Source organism: Lampetra planeri, unplaced genomic scaffold (assembly GCF_965212315.1).
Source record: "Lampetra planeri unplaced genomic scaffold, kcLamPlan1.2.h2 scaffold_254, whole genome shotgun sequence".
Taxonomy (NCBI): Eukaryota; Metazoa; Chordata; class Hyperoartia; order Petromyzontiformes; family Petromyzontidae; genus Lampetra; species Lampetra planeri.
In genome coordinates, this window is record NW_027615082.1 from 78,802 (window position 1) to 91,794 (window position 12,993).

Consider the following 12,993-nt stretch of genomic DNA (forward strand, 5'->3'; position numbering starts at 1 on the left):
CGATTTCCGCTCACGGCCGCCACCACCGTGAACACCACGGACGAATATCCTGGGCCCTCCCCTAGGTCGACTAAGCCTCAAATGAGTACTTTGTGCAGTGTGTGTAAACGACGCCACTGGGGAGTCGAAGGGAGCCAGGCGTGGTGTTGCTGGCCACCCACCCACCCCATGTATAGGTGCTCACGAACATCACTTGTCCCAACAGCCCAGTAAAGGCTATCCAGGGATTATTTGTCTCGTTGTTATAGTGTCTTGTACAATAATATTATCATTCGAATCTTAAATGTTCATTGGCAATTTCATTCAAACGATCCTTTATATGTACAACTGCTTTTTAAACACGTGAGCCAAAGAGTCAGTGGGGCAGTGTTCAACCTATCAACACGGTTCAGATGTGTGGAGGGGGAGGCGGATTGTCTGCGTGACACAGTGGCGAGATGTTAATTTCCTCACCTGGTACACGGGAGGTCGTGGGTTCGATCCCGACCTCGAAGATGCCTGTATATTAGGAGTTTGCTTGGTCTCTCCCCGTGGTCGTGTGGAGTTTTCTCCGGCTCCTCCGTCCCCCCCCCCCCCCCACATTTATAATCAACATGTGCTTAGATTATTTGGCTGCTCCTATACATTTACACATGATAAGACACGTCATTGAGCAATCACTTGTGGTCAGGTCCCTTCTCAAAAAGAGGACTTTGCGAGTGAGTATTTGGCATCGTTCAGGTGATTTTGTGGCAAAGTCCCCAAGGTGGCAATGTAGCATTGAGTCGGCCACAGCCTGGAGTAGGCCTCAGCCTGGAGTAGGCCTCAGCCTGGAGTAGGCCTCAGCCTGGAGTAGATCACAGCCTGGAGTAGATCACAGTCTGGAGTAGATCACAGTCTGGAGTAGATCACAGCCTGGAGTAGATCACAGTCTGGAGTAGATCACAGTCTGGAGTAGATCACAGTCTGGAGTAGATCACAGCCTGGAGTAGATCACAGCCTGGAGTAGATCACAGCCTGGAGTAGATCACAGTCTGGAGTAGATCACAGCCTGGAGTAGATCACAGCCTGGAGTAGATCACAGGCTGGAGTAGATCACAGTCTGTAGTAGATCACAGCCTGGAGTAGATCACAGTCTGGAGTAGATCACAGCCTGGAGTAGATCACAGTCTGGAGTAGATCACAGTCTGGAGTAGATCACAGCCTGGAGTAGATCACAGTCTGGAGTAGATCACAGCCTGGAGTAGATCACAGCCTGGAGTAGATCACAGCCTGGAGTAGATCACAACCTGGAGTAGATCACAGCCTGGAGTAGATCACAGCCTGTAGTAGATCACAGTCTGGAGTAGATCACAACCTGGAGTAGATCACAGCCTGGAGTAGATCACAGCCTGGAGTAGATCACAGCCTGGAGTAGATCACAGTCTGGAGTAGATCACAGTCTGGAGTAGATCACAGCCTGGAGTAGATCACAGCCTGGAGTAGATCACAGCCTGGAGTAGATCACAGTCTGGAGTAGATCACAGTCTGGAGTAGATCACAGTCTGGAGTAGATCACAGTCTGGAGTAGATCACAGTCTGGAGTAGATCACAGTCTGTAGTAGATCACAACCTGGAGTAGATCACAGTCTGGAGTAGATCACAGCCTGGAGTAGATCACAGCCTGGAGTAGATCACAGCCTGGAGTAGATCACAGTCTGGAGTAGATCACAGTCTGGAGTAGATCACAGTCTGGAGTAGATCACAGTCTGGAGTAGATCACAGTCTGGAGTAGATCACAGCCTGGAGTAGATCACAGTCTGGAGTAGATCACAGTCTGGAGTAGATCACAGCCTGGAGTAGATCACAGTCTGGAGTAGATCACAGTCTGGAGTAGATCACAGTCTGGAGTAGATCACAGCCTGGAGTAGATCACAGTCTGGAGTAGATCACAGCCTGGAGTAGATCACAGCCTGGAGTAGATCACAGTCTGGAGTAGATCACAGCCTGGAGTAGATCACAGTCTGTAGTAGATCACAGTCTGGAGTAGATCACAGCCTGTAGTAGATCACAGCCTGTAGTAGATCACAGCCTGGAGTAGATCACAGCCTGGAGTAGATCACAGTCTGGAGTAGATCACAGCCTGGAGTAGATCACAGCCTGGAGTAGATCACAGCCTGGAGTAGATCACAGCCTGTAGTAGATCACAGTCTGGAGTAGATCACAGCCTGGAGTAGATCACAGCCTGGAGTAGATCACAGCCTGGAGTAGATCACAGCCTGGAGTAGATCACAGTCTGGAGTAGATCACAGTCTGGAGTAGATCACAGCCTGGAGTAGATCACAGTCTGGAGTAGATCACAGTCTGGAGTAGATCACAGTCTGGAGTAGATCACAGCCTGGAGTAGATCACAGTCTGGAGTAGATCACAGTCTGAAGTAGATCACAGTCTGGAGTAGATCACAGCCTGGAGTAGATCACAGTCTGGAGTAGATCACAGTCTGGAGTAGATCACAGCCTGGAGTAGATCACAGTCTGGAGTAGATCACAGTCTGGAGTAGATCACAGCCTGGAGTAGATCACAACCTGGAGTAGATCACAGTCTGGAGTAGATCACAGTCTGGAGTAGATCACAGTCTGGAGTAGATCACAGCCTGGAGTAGATCACAGTCTGGAGTAGATCACAGTCTGGAGTAGATCACAGTCTGGAGTAGATCACAGTCTGGATTAGATCACAGCCTGGAGTAGATCACAATCTGGAGTAGATCACAGTCTGGAGTAGATCACAGCCTGGAGTAGATCACAGTCTGGAGTAGATCACAGCCTGGAGTAGATCACAATCTGGAGTAGATCACAGTCTGGAGTAGATCACAGCCTGGAGTAGATCACAGCCTGGAGTAGATCACAGTCTGGAGTAGATCACAGTCTGGAGTAGATCACAGTCTGTAGTAGATCACAGCCTGGAGTAGATCACAGTCTGGAGTAGATCACAGCCTGGAGTAGATCACAGCCTGGAGTAGATCACAGTCTGTAGTAGATCACAGCCTGGAGTAGATCACAGTCTGGAGTAGATCACAGCCTGGAGTAGATCACAGTCTGTAGTAGATCACAGCCTGGAGTAGATCACAGTCTGGAGTAGATCACAGTCTGGAGTAGATCACAGTCTGTAGTAGATCACAGTCTGGAGTAGATCACAGTCTGGAGTAGATCACAGCCTGGAGTAGATCACAGTCTGTAGTAGATCACAGCCTGGAGTAGATCACAGCCTGAAGTAGATCACAGTCTGGAGTAGATCACAGTCTGTAGTAGATCACAGTCTGGAGTAGATCACAGCCTGGAGTAGATCACAGTCTGGAGTAGATCACAGCCTGGAGTAGATCACAGCCTGAAGTAGATCACAGTCTGGAGTAGATCACAGTCTGGAGTAGATCACAGTCTGGAGTAGATCACAGTCTGAAGTACATCACAGCCTGGAGTAGATCACAGCCTGGGGTAGGCCTCAGCCTGGAGTAGGCCTCAGCCACCTTTCTCTCTCCTTGGGCCCTACCACTGGAATAAACTTCTCTAGTTTTTTTACCGCTTTTTAAAATTATACGTAAAGCGCCTTTGAGCTAAGGTGCTCTATAATAGTTTTTTTTGGGTTAGATCGCACACATTTGTCTGTCCGCCTGATGATGCTAGTTTCTAATTACTGGTGGAACGTCGTACCCAGATTGTAAATGTGGATTTGCTCTCCAACACAAAACCGGTGTGCTGTAGTAACGAATTGGCATGTTCTGTTTACGTGACAAACCTTACTAATTGGCTGTCAGGTGGTGACGGGTTTAACGACGCATTTATATTTATGTGATCTAACCCAAAAAAACGATATTATAGATATTGGTGGGCGAAAGCCTACGTGTTAAACTGAGGCGACCTGTTCATTCGTTTCTCAATCTGCTTGTCCTGGTGAGGGTCGCGGCGGCAGCATGTTGAGTAGGGCAGTCCAGACATCCCTTTCCCTGTCGACAGACTCCAGCTCTTACTGGGGAATTCCCAGGCATTCCCAGGCCAGCCAAGCGACATAGTCCCGCCAGCCAGCGTGTACTGGGCCGACCCCGGGGTCTTCGCCCAGTGGGACGTGCCTGGTAGAGTTCCAGCGGGAGTCTACGGGGGGGGGCATCCTAACCAGGTGCCCGAGCCACTTCAACTGGCTCCTTTCGACCCAGAGGAGCAGCGGCTCGATTCTGAGGCTCTCGCGGATTACAGAGCTCCTCACTCGACCACGGAGGGTGAGCCTGGCAACCCTGCAGAGAAACCTCATACTGGTAGGAACCTCATGGTTACACCAGCCCACAGGGGATTATTGTGTCCGTCGTGCAGGGAGGGGCTGGGTGGGGAGGGAGGGGCTGGGTGGGGAGGGTGGGGCTGGGTGGGGAGGGGCTGGGTGGAGAGGGGCTGGGTGGGGAGGGGCTGGGTGGGGAGGGGCTGGTCACCCCGTGGTGCCCTTATAAAACTCAACGTTTAACCTACTCACGCCGGCTTGTGCCCGCCCTCACAGTCGGGCATATTTGCGGAATACACCACGCCGCCGTTGACCCTGGCCATTGACCGAGCAACCCAACGTTCCTACCAGCTCCCTCCGCAGGAATGTGTTTTTGGCTCCTTGTACCGTCATCTCATCTATTTGGTCATTACCCAAAGCTCATGACCATAGGTGAGGTTGGAAATGTCGCTCGACCTGTAAACGGAGAGCTTTGTTCGAGAACTCAGCTCCTGCTTCACTACCGCGAAACAGCGCAGCGCCCGCATCACTCCAGCCGTCGCACCGACCCACCGGCCGATCTCTCGCTCCCACTTGCCGTCACTCGCGAAAGAGACCCCGAGGTACTTAAACTCCTCCACTAGGGGCAGCTGTTCCCCTCTCGCCTGGAGAGCACATTCAACCATCTCCTGGGAGTGAACCGTGACCTCAGATTTGGAGGTCCTGATCCTCACCCCAGCCGCTTCGCACTCGGCATCAAACCGTGCAAGTGCCCGCTGGAGATCACATCCTGACGAGGCAAAGAGGAAACAACGTCATCTGCAAAAAGTTGCAATGCGACCTCCATGCCCCCTGTACTGGATACTCTCAATACCACGGCTGCGCCTTGATATCCTGTCCAAGAAACTCACGAACAGGAATGTCAACAAGACAGGAGTATCAACAAGACAGGAGCGTCAACAAGACAGGAGCGTCAACAAGACAGGAGTGTCGACAAGACGCCCACAGTGAAAGAATTTGATTTAACACCAAGAGTATGGACACAGCTCTCGTTCTCTCTCGGAATAGAGGGACCGGATAGCAAATAAAAGCGGCACCGGTACATCAATACTCCCGCAGCGCCTCCCACAAGACATTCCGAAGAACATGGTCATACGCCTTCTCCAAGTCCAAGGTGCTTTGTATAAACATAAAATAAGATGAGAGGAGACGTGCCACTGGACGTGGTTTGGCACGCGGGGGGCGGCTGGGGGCAGCCGCCCTCCTTTCACACCGACAGCTCCAGCGTAACGCCGCTCTCTTCCCCATGGGGGGGCCAAGTTTGGGGGACGGGGGCGGCCGTTGGTCCCCAAGGCCAGGGGGCATCCTGCGAGCCCCCGGCTCCTCCCTCTCCGCGCGGGGTCGGCATCGCTGGCACCGTCGCCGCTGGAGCTATTCGGATCCGGGAGCCGTGGTGGGAGTCTCGCTCCGGGTCGTCCGTCTCGCGTGAGCGTTGGCAGCGACAGCAGGAAGGGGGCCGCAGGGCTCCAGGCCCGCACAGCCGCGAGCGGAGGTTCCCGTAGAGCCAGGGGTTAGCGGCAGCCCCGGCCAGGCAGGCGATGAGGGCCCACACGAAGGCCGTGGACGTGAGCATGAGCCCCTCGCTCCGCTCGTCTCCCTGGGGACCGCCCCCCACGTCCCCGCGCGGCCCCGCGGCCACGTCGGCCTCCACCACCCACATGACGGCGAAGAGCGGCCCCCACGACAGGCCGAAGGCCAGCAGGAGGACGCAGAGCGTGACACGGAGGCGGCGTTCGCGGGGAGGCACGGGGGTCCCCCGAGTGCCCCCTGTCTCCCTCCTGTTCCACCTCCACCACCTCCACCGACGACGGCGGCGACGGCGATGACGGTCGTCGCCGTGGGCTGCAGGATCCCGAGTGAAGGCCCTCGTTATGGCCGCCACCGCGAACCCCGCCGGAGAGCCGGGGAGTGGCCCTGGTGCTTCGGGGTCCTCGGTGTCTCGGGGGGCCTCCAGGTAGCTGCCGGCCGCCGGCCCCTCTCCCAAAACGCCCTCCAGGGTGCGGGCGGTGGAGGGGGCACCAGGGGGGCGATTGAGGCGTGCGCGGTTTGATCTTAAAACCTGGGGGGGTCAGAGGGCGGTGGTCAGGAGGGCCCTGCTGTGTGATCCCTTCTAGACAGCTGTGAAAACGAGCTTCGTAACTCATCGGATTTATCCCGGAAAAATTGAGATTCTGATTCCGAGTGATATGCAGGTAATCTTACAGCGTTGAAATTTAATTTTCTTTTTTCTTTTACCAGGTAAGGTCCATTGAGTTGTGTAGCTCTTTTTTTAGAAGCGACTTGACCACAAATGACAGATCAACGAAGTGGCTTATCACGTGCAAATTCATAGCAGACAAATACTCTTAAACGTGTGATGTTGGTTCTAAATGTGGAGGGGTAAAACCAGAGGATCTGGAGAAAGATCAACGCGACCACGGGGAGAGTGATATACAAACTCCAAATATACAGCAGCAGCAGGCGTCAGGGTCAGGATCAAACCCACGACCTCCTGTAGACCAGGCGAGGTAGTTAACATATCCTAGCCACCGTGATGATGATGATGATGAGAGAGACACGCAAACTCCAAATCTACAGCAGCAGGCGTCAGGGTCGGGGTCGAACCCACGACATCCTGTATTCCAGGCATTGGAGGTAACACCTCTCCACGGCAGCGCTCCTGAGATTGAGATGCAGTTTGGCCAGTGGCAGTTCCACAGTGTGTGTGGTTTTAGCTGTGGGAGGGAATCAGAGAACCCGGAGGAAACCCATCGCTGAACAGGGGGAGTGAGATCACCTACAAACTCCACTCGCACGAAGACACAGATCGCCTGTGTAGCCTTTAACAGACTGTTGGAGCGACAGTCTGTTAGTCACAGTTCGTGGAAGGTTCCTAAGAAATGAATTATTCTGATTAACGAGCACCTGTAAAGGCCCAGTCTCACACACTCGTAACAGAACAGGGGGCAATAACTTAATCGCATATCTGCATTTCCCATAAATATGCTGAATTCCTCTTGATATGCAAATTATTTTGTCAAGGCGCTCTTCCCCCTCCAACCCAGCTTAAATATACGCTGCCAAGCCTGGTGGTGTTTCATTCAGACGCTGTCTTTCCGACAGACGCTGTTCTTCACCTGAGGACGGCTGCTTGCGTTGTGGCCGAAACGTCGTGAGAATTATTTTATCATGTTTCATTTTTATTATTTTATTATTTCCCTTCTACGTGACTTTACCGAAAGTTACCAAGACGAAGGGGGCAATAACGTCAACCCAGAGTCGGGAATCGAACCCAGGCCCTTCTTGCCGTGCGGCAGAACGAGTACCTGCGGTGTTCAACGTTTGCCAAGGCAATTGAAGGCATTTTAAAGGAGTGGAAGGGTTGATCTGAGTTAGCAATGGTTTTGTTGATGTCGTTGGTGATACTGCATTGTGATTTATAATAGAAGTTTTTTTGGGTTAGATCTGTCGTTAAAATCACCCGACACAGCCAACTAGAAAGGGTTGTCACGTAAACAGAACGTGGCCGATTCATCACTAGTACAGCACTAGTGCGTAGTGTAGAGTGTAGTGCAGTGCATAAGTGTAGAGTTTAGTGTAGTGTATAGTAGTGTAGTGTATAGTAGTGTAGTGTATAGTGTAGTGTATAGTGTAGTGTACTAGTACAGCACACCGGTGTGTTGGAGAGCCAAGCCACAACATTTACAATCTGAGTAGTGGCGTTTTTTAAAGTATATGTATGCGATCTAACCCAAAAACACCTCTATTGTGGATGATATTGGTCGCGAAAGCCTACCACGTGTTAACCCGTATTGTTATTGTTCATGATGGTATCATCGTCATTGCGATCCATGGGCGAGAAAGCCCTGTCGTAGGTGTGTCCACTGCACATTTCGTCATTTGCTGTTTCCACTTTCCTCTCTGTCTTGAAGTGCAAAGATGGATCAAGTACCATGGGAACCTTTTGTTGCCAGCATCAAAGTATGAAAAAATTAACCCGTAAAAACAAAGTTTTTCACTATAAATCCTTTATATGCGTGGCGGCTAGAGTCCTCTCGTCCTCTGGCTTGAGATGGCTGCCACCTATGGGTCAGATGATTGCCTGCCACCATTAAGCAATTGGTAATTAAATATAATTTATTTTTTCCTAAAAAGTGTAAAATTTTGGAAAAAAATTTTCACGAAAATTAATTGTCACGCACAACGAGTCTGTGTGCAAAATGTCAGCTCGATTGGATCACGGGAAGTGGGTTAAAAAACGACCGAAAGATTTGCACGGTCGTAAGCACGCAAGCAAGTGAACTTAATATAAAGGATTTAAAAATAAGAATAGGTATTTACCCTTTTTGGCAATAAAATAAGTAATATTTTAAAATATCTTTTATGAAAAACACGCTTTAATGAAATGTACCCTACTCGTAATGGCAGAACTCGAGAAAGTGGCCCTGAAGCTTGCCACAATGTAAGGGGCCAAGGTGATTTACAGCCAACGTGAGTTGAGCGTGTACAATTAGACACAAGCCGAAACATAACATAGAAAAAAGAATGTTTAAAAATATTAGTAAAATTGTTTTTAATATAATATAGTATTGTCATCAGTATGACACAAGTATACCAAGTATACAGTCGATACCACATTGGGAAGTGGGTTAGAATTGAGTTACAAGATTTGAGGATACGACAACAACAACAACAACAGACAGAGTGAGTTAAATAAAAGCGTGTCATAACAGGAGTTGTGTTAAGATGTACCAAATAGAAACCTTCTGCGAGGAATCAAGTTCTGCAATAACCACACACAGCAAACAAAGCATGCTCTGGTGATAAGAGACGGCATTGTCTTTGAGACTGATTGGCAGAGGTCGCAACCGGGTACCTGATACCCGTACCCTACCCGATACCCGGCTACCCGTACCCGGCCGGGTACGGGTAGCCGTTTGCGACCCTGGTGCGGCCGGGTACGGGTACGGGTAGGCCGTGAGTCACTGGTGAGTCACCGTTTGTCACTCATTTCGGGTAGGGTAGGGTACGGGTAGGGAACGGGTACCTGTACCCGGCCGGGTACGGGTAACCGGGTATCGGGTAGGGTACGGGTACCCATTTGCGACCCTGGTGCGGCTGGGTACGGGTACGGGTAAGGAATCAAAACCCGTTTGCGACCTCTGCTGATTGGCCTACACCAGAAGCAGCATCCTTCTGGGACTAGTAGGCCATGAAGAAGGCCGCTGTCTATTTTGTTTGGTGTTTGAACATCTAAACACCTCCCGTCTGATTGCCAGAAAGGGGTAAAAACGCGAATTGGCATCTCAATTAGTGCACCGCAATCTTGCTGTCACCGATCTCTGACGATGATGATGATGATGTCGTCGTTGTCAGGCCATTCTCTGTTCGGTCTTCCTCCCGTTCTTGTTCCTTCCACTTTTCCGAACACCAACAACAACAAATACATCTTCTTGGTTCTTTCGGTAAAGTCACGTAGAAGGGAAATAATAAAATAATACAAATGAAACATAATAAAATAATTCTCACGTATTCTTTTTTTCTCACCTGAGGACGGCTGCTTGCGTTGTAGCCGAAACGTCGTGAGAATTATTTTATTATGTTTTATTTTTATTATTTTATTATTTCCCTTCTACGTGACTTTACCGAAAGAACCGAGAAGATGAATCCCTGCAGTCACGAAAGCTTTACATCGAAACAACAAATACATTGTTTTTGTTGTTGTTGTCCGCCCCTACACACGTGTCCAAGCAGTTTCCTTCTCATCGTAGCCTGCATCGTCATCAGGACGGCTTCTTCTTCTTCGTCTGTGGTGTGACGTCTTTCTTCTACGTTGGTCACTCTTATTTGAGTCCAGCTTAGATGCGGTATCTGCCTGTAGCGATGTATTTCTAGTGCCAATATCCTATCTCTGTCAGTCTTTTTGTTAGTGTATAGTTGATCATTATAATATTGGTGTTGGTGATGATGGTGTCGACATCGATAATGTTGGTGGTGGCGGTCTCGATGTTGATGTTTGTTGGTGGCGATGATGATGTTGGTATAGATGGCGTTGTTGATGGTGATGATGATGGAGATGTCGTTGTTGTAGATGCCAATGATGTTGGTGTATATGTTGATGGTGTAGATGTTGATGGTGTAGATGTTGATAATGTTGGTGTAGAATGTGATGTTGTAAATGACGATGATGTTGGTGTAGATGTAGTTGATGGTGTAGATGGTAATGATGTTGGTTTAGATGTTGATGTTGTTGATGGTGTAGATGTTGGTGTAGATGTTGATGATGTAGATGTTGATGATGTTGGCATAGATGATGTTGATGGTGTAGATGTTGGTGATGTTGGTGTAGATGTTGATGGTGTAGATGTTGATGGTGATAATGTTGGAGTAGATGTTGTTGATGGTGTAGATGATGATGATGATGTTGGTGTAGATGTTGATGTAGATGTTGATGATGTTGGCATCGATGTTGTTGATGGTGTAGATGTTGATGGTGTAGATGGCGATGATGTTGGTGTAGATGTTGTTGATGTTGTTGATGTTGTTGATGGTGTAGATGTTGTTGATGGTGTCGACGTTGATGCTGTAGATGGCGATAATGTTGGTGTAGATGTTGCTGATGTTGTTGATGGTGTAGATGTTGTTGATGTTGTTGATGGTGTAGATGTTGTTGATGTTGTTGATGGTGTAGATGTTGTTGATGGTGTAGATGTTGTTGATGGTGTAGATGTTGATGGTGTAGATGGCGATGATGTTGGTGTAGATGTTGATGGCGATGATGATGATGAGATGTTGATGGCATCACCTGTATGATGCGGCCGTGGCTGGCTGCCATGACCATCGCTGGCAGCAAGAGCAGCAACACGAACATGGAGGAGACCCAGCTCAGTGAGCCGCCACGGCCCGGCCACACCAGGGTGCACACCACCACCTCCTGGAACACCGCACACCACCACCACCACACCATCACTCACACCACCACACACCACCACCACTCACACCATCACTCACACCATCACGCACACCACACCAGGGTGCACACCACCACCTCCCGGAACACCGCACACCACCACCACACATCACTCACACCACCACACCATCACTCACACCACCACACACACCATCACTCACACCACCACACACCACCACCACACCATCACACACACCACACCAGGGTGCACACCACCACCTCCTGGAACACCGCACACCACCACCACACCATCACTCACACCACCACTTACACCACCACACCATCGCTCACACCACCACACCATCACGCACACCACCACACCATCACACACCACCACACCATAACTCACACCACCACACCATCACACACCACCACACCATAACTCACACCACCACACCATCACTCATACCACCACTCACACCACCACACCACTCACACCACCATCACTCACACCATACCACCACTCACACCACACACCATCACTCACACCACCACACACCCCACTCACACCACCACACCATCACTCACACCAGCACACCACCACCACACCATCACTCACACCACCACACCATCACTCACACCACCACTCACACCACCACACACACCACACCACTCACACCACACCATCACTCACACCACACCACACACAATCACTCACACCACACACACCATCACTCACACCACACAAACCATCACTCACACCACCACACACACCACACCACACACACCATCACTCACACCACCACGCCATCACTCACACCACACCACTCACACCACACCATCACTCACACCACACCACACACAATCACTCACACCACACACACCATCACTCACACCACACAAACCATCACTCACACCACCACACACACCACACACACCATCACACACACCACCACACCATCACTCACACCACTCACACCACACCATCACTCACACCACACCACACACAATCACTCACACCACACACACCATCACTCACACCACACAAACCATCACTCACACCACCACACACACCACACCACACACACCATCACTCACACCATCACACCATCATGCACACCACACCAGGGTGCACACCACCACCTCCTGGAACACCACACACCACCACCACACCATCACTCACACCACCACATCATCACTCACACCACCACACCATCACTCACACCACACCAGGGTGCACACCACCACCAATACCAACAGCCGCCATTCGCAACTAAGTGACAGTGACGTCACTACGGCGCTTGTGCCAGGCCAGGTGCACTTTGAGGCCACGTGGCATGTCGAAGGTTCGCTGCCAGGAGGTCACGGGACAGACCCAGCAGGTGCCATGTGTCGGCTGACTGAAATGACTGGTAGATGCACCAGCTGTACCTCCTACTGTGCCAACTTGCTGTGCTTTAGCCACCCGGCGCTCCGCTCGTTGTTGTGAGCGTCGCTCCCTCCGCCCTCCGTTGTTGCGAGAAGGCGACTGCCTCCAACTGCCCAGTAGCAGCGTCCTTCACGAGCCTGCTCCACAGAGGCCGATCTTGACACCGCTGGTACCAGTCATCGGCAAGTCCACTCAGCTCCACGTCCTCCTGTACCACGTCACTCCATCTCTTCTCCAGCCCGTGCCGTGCCCGTTTAGCCCCGTCTATAAGGCCAAACAGAAGCTGAATGGGCATACGGTGGCTGGGCATGCGGGCTACATGGCCCAGCCAATGCAGCCTTTGCCTGCCGGAGCTCACTGATGGCAATGTGTCCAAATATTTCAAGGATTTGTGAGCTCCTCACACAATCCAGCC

At 50.8% G+C, this 12,993-nt stretch overlaps 1 protein-coding gene across 1 annotated transcript; it reads right to left on the reverse strand.

Annotated features, from left to right (window-relative positions):
- Nucleotides 1–4,453: 4,453 nt before the first annotated feature.
- LOC144740647 (uncharacterized) lies at nucleotides 4,454–11,681 on the reverse strand. The gene is made up of 2 exons (XM_078623442.1): nucleotides 11,045–11,681; nucleotides 4,454–6,319 (listed from the first exon to the last, which is right to left on the reverse strand). The coding sequence occupies exons 1-2, from the start codon at nucleotides 11,204–11,206 to the stop codon at nucleotides 5,468–5,470; spliced, it is 1,014 nt and encodes a 337-aa protein (XP_078479568.1). The 5' UTR covers nucleotides 11,207–11,681; the 3' UTR covers nucleotides 4,454–5,467.
- Between the last annotated feature and the right edge of the window lie 1,312 nt (nucleotides 11,682–12,993).

Bases quoted from the DNA above. Each gene is read 5' to 3' on its own strand.
- LOC144740647 (XM_078623442.1), bottom strand. From the start codon at position 11,206: ATGGTGTGGTGGTGGTGGTGTGCGGTGTTCCAGGAGGTGGTGGTGTGC. The intron at 6,320-11,044 runs GTGATGCCATCA...TGACCCCCCCAG, and splicing joins GCCACGGCCGCATCATACAG to GTTTTAAGATCAAACCGCGC.